General features: G+C 41.8%; 1 protein-coding gene across 1 annotated transcript in view; it reads left to right on the forward strand.

Annotated features, from left to right (window-relative positions):
* The window catches only part of atm (ATM serine/threonine kinase), a 183,993-nt gene that overhangs the window by 99,449 nt on the left and 70,172 nt on the right, over nucleotides 1-14,372 (forward strand). Inside the window, 7 exon segments of the mRNA XM_033023432.1 lie at nucleotides 2,589-2,671; nucleotides 3,055-3,201; nucleotides 5,111-5,186; nucleotides 6,250-6,380; nucleotides 8,719-8,839; nucleotides 13,133-13,303; nucleotides 14,032-14,201. Coding sequence (XP_032879323.1) covers nucleotides 2,589-2,671; nucleotides 3,055-3,201; nucleotides 5,111-5,186; nucleotides 6,250-6,380; nucleotides 8,719-8,839; nucleotides 13,133-13,303; nucleotides 14,032-14,201 — 899 coding nt within the window.

Here is a 14,372-nt window from a genome sequence, read left to right on the forward strand (position 1 = left end):
TTATCCCTAGTGTGTAGGATAGAACTGGTGTAAGGGTGAATGTTGGGTGGCGTGGACTCAGTGGGCCGAAATGCCTGTATCTCTAAACTAAATGAAAACTAAACTAAAACAAACATTGTGCAGTGCCCTACAAGTAACATTCCTCAGGCTTCTGCGATATAATCAAACATCCCTTTTAATCTTTTGTCGATGAATGCCATTATCTGTGATGAAATACATTGAGCTCTCTTTATTTGGTGAAATTCTTCTCTGCTAGTAAATGTTGTTTTTTTTTTTAAGGAATTATTGCTTGAGCCTTGGAGCTAAATGTATTATGCATATTACACATTGCATATTAGCAGCTAAGAATGATACTGTATTCTATTTGCTTTATCGCAGTGAAGACAGTGAGAGCTTATCTTGCAAGTATTTAATTGAATTGAATTGAATTGAATACCTTTATTGTCATTCAGACCTTACGGTCTGAACGAAATTTCGTGCCTGCAGTCATACATACAATCATACAATAATAAACAACAATAAACACAAATTAACACCACCACAGTGTATCCTCACTGTGGTGGAGGCAAAAATCTTAGGGTTACTGTCTCTTCCCTCCTCTTCTCCCTCTGCGCTGAGGCGAATCCCCACCGGGCGATGGCACAACAGTCCCGCGGCTCACCGAACCCCGCAAACGGGCCGGTTCAAACACCGCGGCCCGGGGGTGGTCGAAGCTGCCGCCCTCCAGTCCAGCACACGCAGCCGCTGGCCCGCGGCTGAACCCCGGACTCAGGTCACCGCCTCAGAACGCCGTCCCAGCCACCGGAGCACCGTTCCAGCCCCGAGCCGGATCGCCCTCACGTGAGTACCGTTCCACCCTCGGGCTGGGCCACTCCGACGGGAGTGCCGTTCTCCCTCGGGCTGGGCCACTCCGACGGGAGTGCCGCTCCTCCCTCAGGCTGGGCCACTCCGACGGGAGTGCCGTTCCACCCTCGGGCTGGGCCACTCCGACGGGAGTGCCGTTCTCCCTCGGGCTGGGCCACTCCGACGGGAGTGCCGCTCCTCCCTCGGGCTGGGCCACTCCGACGGGCCACAGCCCCTCACGGGGAAGTCTCTCAGCCCCTCGCCAGGCCGCTCTCACGAGAGCGCTGTTCCAGCCCCGGGCTGGGCCACCCTCACGGGAGCTCAGGGCGAGTCCTGTCAGCTGCCTCCAGAGTCCCGAGGTCGCCAGCTCCGCCATTAGGCCTCAGTGTAGACGGAGGCAGAGAAGGGGGATACGACAAAAAGGTCGTATTCCCACGAAGGGAGAGACAGCAAGCCCCGTTTCACCCCCCCCCCCCCACATAAACACGACCTAAAAAACAAAAACGTAACTAGACAAAACGAAAAAAATACATCACAAAAAAGTAAAAGACAAACGGACTGCAGGCGAGCCGCAGCCGTTCCCGGCGCCGCCACTTCCGAACCGTATAGTATAGACTAATAATTCTATCATCTGATTAAGCTTAGTTGCAGTCAGGAGAGTGAACAGGCACTGTAGATTATTGCTTCACTGACCTTGGTGGAATGAAAATTACATATGTTTATTTCTCAAGATAATCATCAACTGATCACATGGGGAAGTGTGCATGTTTAAATAATGCTAAGTAGATGTAAAGTATGGGGAGTAATCTAATTTGGCCTGAATACAAAAAAGACTAGCCATGTTTTTTTTAATTTACAATGGGACAAATAAATATTGGCAGCAGTGGTATAATTTGTAACTTGTCAAGAAATGAATGATGTTTCCAATCCTAACTATAGAAGGAATCAGGATGCTCTTGCAAATAACATTTTATTATCATTGGAATTTCTCAGTTATGCATATGTTTTAAAGGTCAGACCATTTGTACTGATAATGAAGAGAGTCAGTTTGAACTTGGCTCCAACCTGCTGGTTCTCCCTTTCCTACTCCAATAAGCACATGAACATTTGATGTCTCCATATATTGAGGGCATGATCTTCTTCCAACAACTCCAGAGCGTTAACACACAACATTTTGAAAGACATTTGGTCAAGTACATAGATAGGAAAGGTTTAGAGCGATATTGGCCAAACACAACAAATGGGATAAGCTTAGAAGGAGCATCTTGGTTGGAATGGACGGGTTGTGCCAAAGGGCCTTTTTCTGTGCTATATAACTATGAGCTGTTATTTATCTGTCATCCACCTCCAATTTGGAAGACCAAGGTATGTGGAATGAGGTTATGACACGAGGTTGCAGGTTTTGTTAATGTGTTTTGGAGAGATATGGGCCAAACCCATGCATGTGGGACTAGTGCAGATTGGCCGTCTTGGTCACCATGGGTAAGTTGGGCCGAAGGACCTGTTTCCATTCTGTATGGATGGTTGTAAATTGGATGTTGGTATATGTAAAAAATCAAGTTATAATTTTCCAGTTCACTGCAGCACACTGACAATATCCCTTTCTGGCGATGCTTCTTGTTTAGAAGTACATCATGTGGTAGATTTTCTGTTCCTATCAGTAGTCAGTGTCTATAACTGAATCTGTTGCACAGTAATAAATGCATGCGATTTTGCTGACATCTTGTTTATGTCTGATCTTACAGTACTTAATCCTCTTAAAAGAGCTCCCATCAGAAGAAGGCATTCTACCTTCAAGTGATTTTGTCATACTTCTGAAACCACTCTTGTAAGTAGTAATTTTGTCCTCATAAACCTTCAACTCGGGAATTTGAGCTTCCAAAATTTTAAACTACCATTTTGTGCAAAACATTAGCTGATGCTCAAAAAAGGTGACTGGAATTCGGCATTGCATTACCCAGTGTGTACCTCAGCAAAATGAAGGGAAAAAATGGAATGTTGCAAATGTCTCCTAAGTAGATAACTGTGGAATTGCCTCGTAGTAGACATTTTTCTCAGTGTATAACGCTCCCAATTTTTTTTTTTAATATCTAATATTCCTAGAACGTGAATTTTAATTGGACTATTTTTTTACTTTTTAAAAGAATGAATGAATAGAAGAATTTTGAACAAAATATAGCATTTTGTAATTGTGGCTTCTGTACTGTCCAGGGACTTGTGTTCTGTGTATCGTTGTGATCAAGACGTTTGTTCAGTGATCCTGACACACATTCTTCCATTACTGTCGGTACATGGCCTTGATGCTGATGAAATGGCTGACATTCAAGGAATTTTGCTAAAAGCAATTGGAGCATTCTGGTAGGTATAATTACTCTTCCACTCTCTTCATCAGACCTTTGCAAGTTATTTGTTCTGTTGAAGCCAAAATGTCAACTTTTTTTCCCTTGGTATGTAGTTGACCAATTGACACATGTAAAGCAAGTAAATGACAAGCAATTAGAGTAATGCACCATAGACAAAGGGCCATCAGGCCAAGTTGCCAACACCAACCAACATGTCCCATCTACATTAGTCCCACCTGTCAAGGAATTTACTTAAAGAAACACTGCCTGAACCATGTACCTGGCGTTACTCACATACCCCTGCGGGGGGCTAAACAGGACAATAGAGAGAGATATTTCCGCTGCTATTCCCTCTGGGCAGATAAACACGAGGCTGCAAGAACTGCTGCATGCCTTCCTCATACTGCTGTTGAGGAATCTCGGTGAACAGGGCAGTTCAATTAGCTTTCTGTAAGAATTTACTAATACGGATGAGATGTTGCAAAAAATCAGTAGGGGTTTCTGTCAACTGCCTAAAACGACAAACGTTGCAATCAGGGGATTATCCTGTAGCTGCAAACAATGCAGCATAGCTTGCTGTTGCTGATCCTTTGCATTAGATTATAAAGTGCATGCATCAGATTATAAATTAGAGTATACATGCCCTCGCTTCTTACCCTTTATTTTGGGAGCCTGATGTCTTTTGACCACCTCAAACCATTTATCAAAACAGCCCAACATACAGTGCCCTCCATAATGGCCTTTAATAAAATCTGATATTGTGCACTTTAACCACGTGTGATTTTTTTTCTATTACAAATCTCAAATTGTGGCATACTGGGGCAAATAAATAAATGATGGTTTTTGTCCCAAACATTATGGAGGGCACTTTATAATTAGAATCACACGTGGGATCTCCATCTCCTGCCTCTAGTTCCCTTTCCAGTACGATATCTTTTTTAAATTGAACGATCGGCCAAAAGGCCTTTTGACAGTCTTCTTGTGATTATCCATAAAAATCATTTGTGGAACAACATACGTGCTATCTCCGGTTTCCGACCATTCAGTGGTGTGTTGCGAGATAACCTTTACCCTGCTATTGCCTTTAGTTCATTAGTTGTTTTAATATACAGGGGACAATTATCTGCAGCTGCAGATAAGTATGCTCAGGAATTTACAAGTAAGCACTGTGGAGAAGTCACAAGCGAGTACCAAGTTGTAACTCCTGATTTGCCAAACATAATTCTTCCACACTACTCCTACCTGCATTTGGTCCATATCCCTCTAAACCTATCCTATCCATGTACCTGTCTAAATATTTCTTAAACATTGCAAATGTGCCTGCCTCAAACTTGTCTAGACACAAGGAACTGCAGATGCTGGTTTACAAATAAAGACCCACAGTGCTGGATTATTCAGCAGGTGAGGCAGCTTCTCTGGAGAGCATGGATAGGCGATATTTCAGCTCGGGAATCTTCTTCGGACTGCTTGTGTGTCTGAACTGTTAGTCCAGAACTCTGAATTCTAGTTTAGTACATTAATTTATCTATTACTGTACCAATGTTGTGTGTGCTACTCAGTCAAGATTGGCCCATCCTCATGGAACAGAAGAATGAGAGTTTGTATCATTGTGGGGAAGTGCTATTTCCTTTAACTGGTAGTTCTAGAACTAGAGGGCACATTCATGATAAGGAAAGGGTTATCAATTTAACATTAATATCAGGAATAAAACAACTCAGAATCGTGTGAATCTGTTGAATTTCTCAACTCATTGTCCCATGAATGACAATCATTGGTCACATTCAAGGTATTCATGGGAGGGGGGGTGGTTAAAAAATATGTGGTTTGGATGTGAAAGTAGACAATGTAGGGAATCAATTGAGATATTATTGGTTGTTGAGGCATGCTGGAGAGGTTCTATAACTTCTGGTTCTCATTTATAATAGGCATCTAAGCAAGGAAGGAAAATGTAACGTGCAAGTGAGAACTGCTCTGGTGAGATGCATGAAAGCCCTACTTGAGGTATATATTCACATAACAAATGTATATATATTCACATAACAAATTGTTTATATTCACATAACAAATGATTAAAATGTTCAAAATGTATCCGTCTATTTTATTAATCTAAATTTATTCATCTAAAAGATTATCTGTCTGAAGAAGGGTCCTGACCCGAAACGTCACTTATCCCTGTTCTCCAGAGATGCTGCTTGACCCACTGAGTTAGTCCAGCATTTTGTATCTTTCTTTGATTAAAATTTATCATTGGTTTGAACAGTTAACTGTTTTGACCATGTACAAGAGGTCCCCTTATACTCCTGATAATTAGAACATGCAACTAATGATTAAATAGTCTCTTAGCATCCATCCTGCCAACCTCACCTTACCCCTTAAAATTGTTTGTATCACAGAAATAGCTCATTCTACAAACTCCAGGAACTATAGGAAAATACTTTTTGGAACACTTTACAGAACAGAAAATCCAATTCTCAACACATGGGACCATGTTTTATGTAACAACAATTAATGGCATTTTCTGCTTGTGAACATGACCTAATTGCAATGTAACATTATCTTTAAATGTTTAACCAATTCCATCATATTATCAGATGTTTTCACCATGTGTGAGAGAGAGAGAGAGAGCGAGAGAGAGAGAGAGAGAGGTTAACAATTGAATTACAAAAATTAGTTGTGATCAGTTTTATTTTAACAGATAGTCTCCAACCTGAAGCATTTGGTTGAACACTGCCCTCTGACTATATTTAATTGTTTTCCGTACTTGCTGAAAAATGATTGGATTTTCATAAATGGCAAATTTTATTACACAATGCTTAAACTGTAGTCACCCTGTAGCCTTTTTCTTGAGATCCTGATCAGATAACACACGGGATAAGATGCAAGAATTTCATTCCTCTGGTTCGGGACAAATAACAATAAAATACTCGAGACCTGATTGTGAATAAAACCTACATTAATAGTCTCTTGGTATCTTCAAGATGCAAATGGAATATTACAGTATAAATTGTGTTCATGTTAAATGTTTCACTTTTGTTAGTGTGACTAATGTTTTTTATGGCTTCAGAAAGATCCTCACTCCAAGTGGACTGTGCTTTCCAGCCGAGATGAAGAATTGCCTGTCTCTGAAGCCTACACAGAGTTCCTAACAGACAGTCATCACCAAGTTCGCATGCTCGCTGCTATGTCTATAAGCAGGTAATTTTTCAGTTTTCAAATGCAGTAACCCTGAGCTGTAAAATATTATATCAGTTGCACTCATGAGTAATGCCAGGGCCAAAAAGATTTCTGAGAAATTAAGATGATGATGTACATCCCTATCTGGAGTGGGCGGCGCCGACTTCAACATCGGGAGCCTGGGAGCTCCAAACCGGCGCGGCCTTGTCGGCTTCGGAAGCCGCGGTCTCCGGTAAGGAAGCGGCCGTTCCAGGTGGCCCAGCCGCTGAGAGGACTCTCCCGACGCCGGGGCAACAGCACCCGGCGAGAACGGCCAGGAACATCGGGCCTCCATAGAGGCAATAGCGGAGGCCTCAATAGGCCTGACTTTGGGAGAACTGGGGATGGGGACTGGACATTGTGCCTTCCCCCACAGTGGTAACCATTGTGGGGGGATGATTTTTGTGTGTAAGTGATTATTTTAGTTTGTGTCCAAGATGGCTGTCGGAAGGGAGAGTGTACGCTGGCGCGGTTTAGCTGCCGCTGCTCTCTCTTCACATTGTGTTTTTGATTTTTTTTTGTCTTTGGATCATATTCTGTCTTTAATTTGTGTATTGGTGATGTCTTTATTATTTATTTTACTCCGATTATATGTTTTCTACTCTTGTTAAATTCTGTAAGGTGTCCTTGAGACTTTTGAAAGGCGCCCATAAATAAAATTTATTATTATTATTAATATTTTGGAGAAAACAAGGCTTACAAAATTCCATTTGAATCAACTTCTTGTCTATTGTCAACTATGAAGACTGCAAGCTTGTAACTCCTCCATAAACTTCTCTCCGAGACCAGGAGTGCACCAGTGGCGATCTTGGGCTTGTCTGGGCAGCGCACTCCTGGTCACGAAGGAGGCATTGCGTCTCAGGCTTCCCCCTGCAGTTCACCCGTGCCATGAGAAGAGGCTCTGGCGGACTCTAGCTTATCCTGGCTACTCAGTCTGCCTCTGTGTGTGGACACGTTCCTCAGTGTCCGTGGACAGGAAGAGGCATTTCAGGCTTTCTCCAACCACTCAGCCTTGGCCTCAGTAGAGGCACTGGTTGTTTATGACTTCTTCGGGAAGCCTGAAGAAGGATGGCCCAGTCTTGACCACCCGGTGGCACTGGTGATTTCAGGTTTGTCCAAATGACTCCTCGAAATGGCTTCCACGAACCTGCAGCAGGGGAATACGGTTAGTAGGGAGACACCCGAATTTCTCTAATTTCCTCTCTTCCTTCTTCCTCTCTTTCTCCCTTCTGAAGGTGATAGGTGTGTTGAGGGGGAATGAAGGGGATAGGGTGGGGAATGATGGACCGAGGGAAGCAGGTTGGGAGGGGGAGGAGGGTATGCTTGTAGATGGTAGTTGGAAACACACTTTCCCACTTTCATCAATCCATCCAGCATCTTTATTCACCTTTTCCATCTATCTCCCCCCCCCCCCCTTACTACCTCAACTTGCTACCCTCCCTACCATCCCTCCCTTTCCTTGCTCTGCCTATCATCTACCAGCCTCTACCCTTCACATTCCCTTCCCCTCTATCTGCCCATAACCCAAGCCTATATACCTGGGTTTCTTCTCCCATGGCTCACCTCCCCCCCCCCCCCCCCCCCACCTTTTCCCTTCCTCCTTTGCCCATCATCCATCTCTCACCTGTGCATATAATGTGTTAGTAGTACATTTGTGCAACTAACTCCCAGAGAATCTTTCTTTTGGTATGGTCTCACCTGCTGCACATGCATCAGCAGAGCACTACGTACAAAAATAAATATAATCTCATTTGCACTCGCATTATAAGAATTATTCATTTTGTTCCATCTATCCCACTCATCTTCTCTGCTGCTAAAAGTTTTTTTTTTCATTCTTGTAGAAACAAGGAACTGCAGATGTTGATTTACGAAGGGTCCCAACCTGATACATCACCTATCCATGTTCTCCAGGGATGCTACCTGACCGGCTGAGTTACTCCAGCACTTTGTGCCTTTTTTCTTCCTTTCTCAGTTTTGACAAAGGGTGTTAGGCCAGAGTTTAATGTTTCCTCTGTTTCCATTTCCACAGATGCCGCCAGAACCTTTATTTCCAACATATGCAGTTTTTTTCCCCAAAGGTTTATCAATGCATCCAATACAGCTTTAGCAGTTGAGCCTTCACAAAATTTACACAGACAATTATGTGAGAGTGTAATCTCTATTCCAGTTACTGTATTTCTTTCAGTCTGGGACTTTTAACAAAGGGAACTATGTGACTTTATCAAATGAATGTCTACCTTCGATTTTCCAGCATCTGCAGTTCCTTTTTTAACTCTTTATAAAATGTGGTCACTTATGTTGAACAGTTTCTTCTCTCTAGTCTATTCCAGGAGACTCGGGTACAGGATACGTCTGTAAAGCTGCACGCCCTTCCCGTGAAACTGCAGCAAAAAGCTTTTGAAAATGTGTATATGAAAGTACAATCAGGAATGAGATATCAGGTAACCTTTCTTTAATTTTATTTTTAAATCATGTGCATTTTTCTTCCCTCAGTTCAGGTACATCTTAATGAAATTCTAAAAAGAGATCATCCAGTTTAGGGAAGGTCATCACCTTTTTCCATGCTCCTTTATTCTCCATTGTTCCCTGATGTTTGCAGGCTCATGTCCCATATAATGTAAACTGACACGAAATGTAAAGCAATGCACTCAATCGTTTCTTTTTACCTCCAAGTGAAATTCTTACATCAATATTATGATGGGTTAATTAGGATTGATTCATTTTCAGTAAGTTAATTTTCTGATTGTAATTCCTGTTTTTTGTTTTTTTTCTTTCTGTTTTCCTTGCTACCATTCTCTTGATGCTCACTGTGTTTGCAATGCTGTAATTGGTTAGATTTGTGCACCTTTTATTCTATCTTTGGTGCCTCACTGTAAATATTTGCATGTCTCCAGACAATGTTTACTAGATCATTAACTGAAACTTACAGATCGGAGAAATCATAAATTCTTTACTCCATTAAATTCGCTGATCTGAATGACTGGCACCGTGAAGATGGTCCATTAACCTCAACCAATCAACAGTCAAGAGTGTTTTATTGTCATGTCTCCTGAAAGATCAATTAAATTCTTATAGCAGCACAACAGGCAAAACCTTAAGTATATGATACTCCTTTTCCGGTGAATGGCCTACCAAAACTCTTTCATCGTTTGAACTTTAATCATTGCTTCTGTTTTCATGCCAGTTTTGTAGAGCTCTATAAGGAAGAGAAAATGGACTGGGATCATTTTGAAACCATACAGTGCATTTAGAAAGTATTCAGACCCCTTCACTTTTTCCACAATTTGTTACGTTACAGCCTTATTTTAAAATTGATTAAAATCTTTTTTTTACTTTATCATCAATCTACACACAATACCCCAGAATGAAGAAATGAAAACAGGAGTTTAGAAATTTTGCAAGTAATTAAAAATAAATAATTGAAATATCATATTTACATAAATATCATATTTACCCCTTTGCTATGACACTCAAAATTGAGCTTAGGTTCATCCTCTTTCCATTGATTATCCTTGAGATGTTTCTCCAACTTGATTGGAGTCCACCAATGGTAAATTAAATTGATTGGACATGATTTGGAAAGGCACACACCTGTCTATATAAGGTCCCACAGTTGACAGTGCATGTCAGAGCAAAACACAAGCCATGAAGTCGAAGGAATTGTCCGTAGACCTCCGAGACAGGATTGTGTCGTGATACAGATCTGGGAAAGTGAATAAAACAATTTCTGCAGCATTGTAGGTCCCGAGGAGCACAGTGGCCTCCGTCATTCTTAAATGGAAGAACTTTGGAACCACCAAGACTCTTCATAGAGCTGGCCGCCCGGCCAAACTGAACAATCAGGGGAGAAGGGCCTTGGTCAGGGAGGTGACCAAGAACCCAATGGTCACTGACAGAGCTCCAGAGTTCCTCTAGAGATGGGAGAACCTTCCAGAAGGACAACTATATCTGCACCACTCCACCAATCGGGCCTTTACGGTAGAGTGGCCCGTCAGAAGCCATTCCTCAGTAAAAGGCACATGACAGCCCGCTTAGAGTTTGCCAAAAGGCACCTAAAGGACTCTCAGGCCATGAGAAACAAGATTCTCTGGTCTGATGAAACCAAGATTGAACTCTTTGGCCTGAATACCAAGCTTCACGTCTGGAGGAAACCAGGCACCGCTCATTACCTGGCCAATACCATACCTACGGTGAAGCATGGTGGTGGCAGCATCATGCTGTGGGGATGTTTTCAGCGGCAGAAACTGGGAGACTAGTCAGGATCGATGGAAAGATGAACAGAGCAAAGTACAGAGAGATCCTTGATGAAAACCTGCTCCAGAGCGTTCTGGACCTCACACTGAGGCGGAGGTTCACCTTCCAACAGGACAACGACCCTAAGCACACAGCCAAGACAACACAGGAGTGGCTTCGTGACAAGTCTGTGAATGTCCATGAGTGGCCCAGCCAGAGCCCGGACTTGAACCTGATCAAACATCTCTGAGGGTCTGAAATTAGCTGTGCATTGACGCTCCCCATCCAACCTGACAGAGCTTGAGAAGATCTGCAGAGAAGAATGGGAGAAATTACCCAAATACAGGTGTGCCAAGCTTGTAGCGTCATACCCAAGAAGACTTGAGGCTGTAATCGCTGCCAAAGGTGCCTCAACAATGAACTGAGTAAAGGGTCTGAATACTTATGTAAGTGTGATATTTCAGTTATTTCTTTTGAATTACTTTGTAAAAATTTCTATACACCTGTTTTTTTCTTTTTTATTATGGGGTATTGTGTGTAGATTGATGATAAAAAAAAAAGATTTTAATCCATTTTAGAATAAGGCTGTAACGTAACAAAATGTGGAAAAAGTGAAGGGGTCTGAATACTTTCTGAATCTTCTTCTTTCGTGTGGCGTGCACAGCCTAAAGTTGTTGGACAACTTGTTCTATTTGATCTTCCGTTTGTGCACGTCGAGTTAATTGCATTAGTCGAAACAGGGCGGGCCACGTGAAGGTTGCAATCTTCCACCCCACTTTCTGAATGCAGTGTAGCTTTAAAATTTCATTAAGAATTTGAAATTTTAAAGGACCCTTCTCTATATAACTATTTTATAATCTTGCAGAGGCAGAGCAAGGCACTGGAATATTAACTATTCCGTTATTCATTCCTGCCATATGTAAGTGGGAAGCTATATTAATACTATATATTAATACTATAATTATGGAATTCTCTGCCACAGCAGGTAGTTGAGGCCAGTTCATTGGCTGGATTTAAGTTAGATGTGGCCCTTGTGGCTAAAGGGATCAGGGGTATGGAGAGAAGGCAGGTATGGGATATTGATTTGGATGATCAGCCATGATCATATTGAATGGCGGTGCAAGCTCGAAGGGCCGAATAGCCTACTCCTGCACCTATTTTCTATGTCTATGTTTCTATGTTTCTAATAATTGCATTATTCGCATTAGAGAAAGATTGCTCCAATTATACTGGAGCCAACTTTACGTGAAGTTCATTCCCAATGTGCAACCATAGATGGCAGTCTGTGACACTAAATGGTGAAATAATGTTACATATTACAATACTGTCTGGAATATTAGGAATCCATGAAACACCAAATCGTAATCTGAAAATGAATCGTGGCAATTAATTCTTTATGAAGAACGCAGTGGATAAACTAAATCCAGAGCCTGAAGATGGGTCTCGACCTGCAACAATGCCTATCCATGTTCTTCAGAGATACTACCTTATTCACTGCATTACTCTGTTGAGTTATCCCAGCACTTTGTGTCTTTTCCAGAGCATTATTTTGTATTTGACAATTATATTTAATTCTCTCCCAAGCATTAATATTATCATTAATAAAAATGAACTGCAGATGCTTGTTTATACCAAAGAGAGACGTAAAATGCTGGAGTAACTCAGTTGGTCAGGTAGCATCTCTGGATAGGAGATGTTTCGGGTATGGACCCTTCTTCAGTCTGATTAAAGAGAAGAGGAACTGGAAGCAAGAAAAGACCCTTTTATTTTCTTGCTTTCAGTTGCTCTCTCCTACAATCAGTCTGAAGAAGGGTCCCGACCTAAAACGTCACCTATCGATTATCACCAGGGATATTGCCTGACCCGCTGATTTACTCCAGTATTTTGTGTCTAGTGTAGCGCCACCAAATGTGGTGAATAACACCAGACGTCAGGCAGGTTCAAACAATAGTTTATTCAGGTTCTACACGTTAGGTTGGTCCGCTAACTATAGTATCATTGCTGCTGTAGCTGAGTGAGGTTGTTCTCTCGGGCTCAGCTACCTGCTAAGGTCTCGAGGTGAGATAACCTTAAGTAGCAGGACACTCCCTCTAGCCCATGACGTCACATGCCAGCCCTCGTACCTACTGACGAGGGTTCGACCATAAGTGGCCCGTGTATTAGCTGACGCCACACTAGCATTAATATTATCAGAATAATTAATATTATTCCTTATTTCTAATCTTCTTCAGAGTCCCTGACCAAGCTCCCCATTCTTCTGTCTCCAGTAGTACCTACCTACATCTCCACCTTTTTCTGTCCTCTTAATGCTGAGCTCTGCATTGTTGCTTTTGGTCATCCCATCTAATATTGCTTCCATTCTCCCTGTGATCAGCTTCTTCCTGGTGCCTCTCAAGACCAATGTAAGAGATTATTCTGCATTAATGTCGCAATGCAAATCAAAGATGCCTTGTCTGTGCAATTGTACATGGCTTTTTAAAATATATTCTCAGTTTCTTCAGAATCGTACATCCCCAGAAGAACTTCAGGATGAGGAATGCAACAGAAGAGCTGCGTTGCTTATAGTGCTTTCATTGATCATGTGCTGCAGCCCCATATGTGAAAAGCAGGCCCTATTTGCTATTTGCCAATCATTAAAGGAGAACAAGCTAGACCCTATGCTTGTTAAAAAGGTAATTATGAAAGGAAATTGTTATCTTTATAACAGATGTTCAAATGGCACTGTTTACTTCCTCATTCTGTTTTCTTTTTGTGTATAAGAATAACACATCAAACGCATCCATGTCAAAGATTAACATTCTGTGTGCAGAAATCTCTGGTGTGGCACAGCGGTAGAACTGCTGTCTTACTGCGCCGGAGACCTATGTTCGATCCTGACTACGGGTGCTGTCTGTACGGAATTTGTACATTATCCCTGTGACCACATGGGTTTTCCACGGATGCTCCGGTTTCCTCCCACATCCCAAAGATATACAGGTTTTTAGATTAATTGACTTCTGTAAAATTGTAAATTGTCCGTAGTGCATGAGGTAGTGTCAGTGTACGAGGGTGATCACTGTTCGACAAGGACATGGTGAGCCGAAGGGCCTTTTGTCATGCTGTATCTCAAGTCTAAAATCTTTACATTTAAATTTCCCCACACCTCTAACTCCGGTCACGCAATGAAGTATCAATGTTGGGAAGACCTGCTGGAGCGGAAAGGAAAAATATTAACATAAAATCCAATATCACCAAATGTTTTGTGATGCAGAATATATTTTTGGAATTGCATAATTAATTGGTGGTGACCAATTGTTCCCGTCCCGCAGTCAATAACAAATGCAGAATATTTTTTGTTGTTCAGGATTTTATAAAGCCATATTGTTTTGAGTTATACATATGTCTGCTTACTTTTGCTTAGATTCTTGAGTCTACGTCAAAGTGTTTGACTTACCATACTTTGGAGAGCTTCATGGTTTCTCATATGGATTATCTGATCCATGAATGGCTGGCAGTGACTGATCCTGACTACAAATTGTCTACATTCCCTTACATTGTATTGAACTGCTCTAATCTGGAAGAATTTTACAGGTAAACACCTGCCTGTGTTTGGCCAATTTCCCTGTAAACCTATCCTATCCATGTACCTGTGCAAATGTTTTTTTTAAACTGTTAAGATAGTACCTGCCTTAACTACCTACTCCTACAGCTTCTTTCATATACCTACCACCTTTTTATGTAAAACAAACGTTGCTTGCTCCT

This window comes from Amblyraja radiata, chromosome 6 (assembly GCF_010909765.2).
Source record: "Amblyraja radiata isolate CabotCenter1 chromosome 6, sAmbRad1.1.pri, whole genome shotgun sequence".
Taxonomy (NCBI): domain Eukaryota; kingdom Metazoa; phylum Chordata; class Chondrichthyes; order Rajiformes; family Rajidae; genus Amblyraja; species Amblyraja radiata.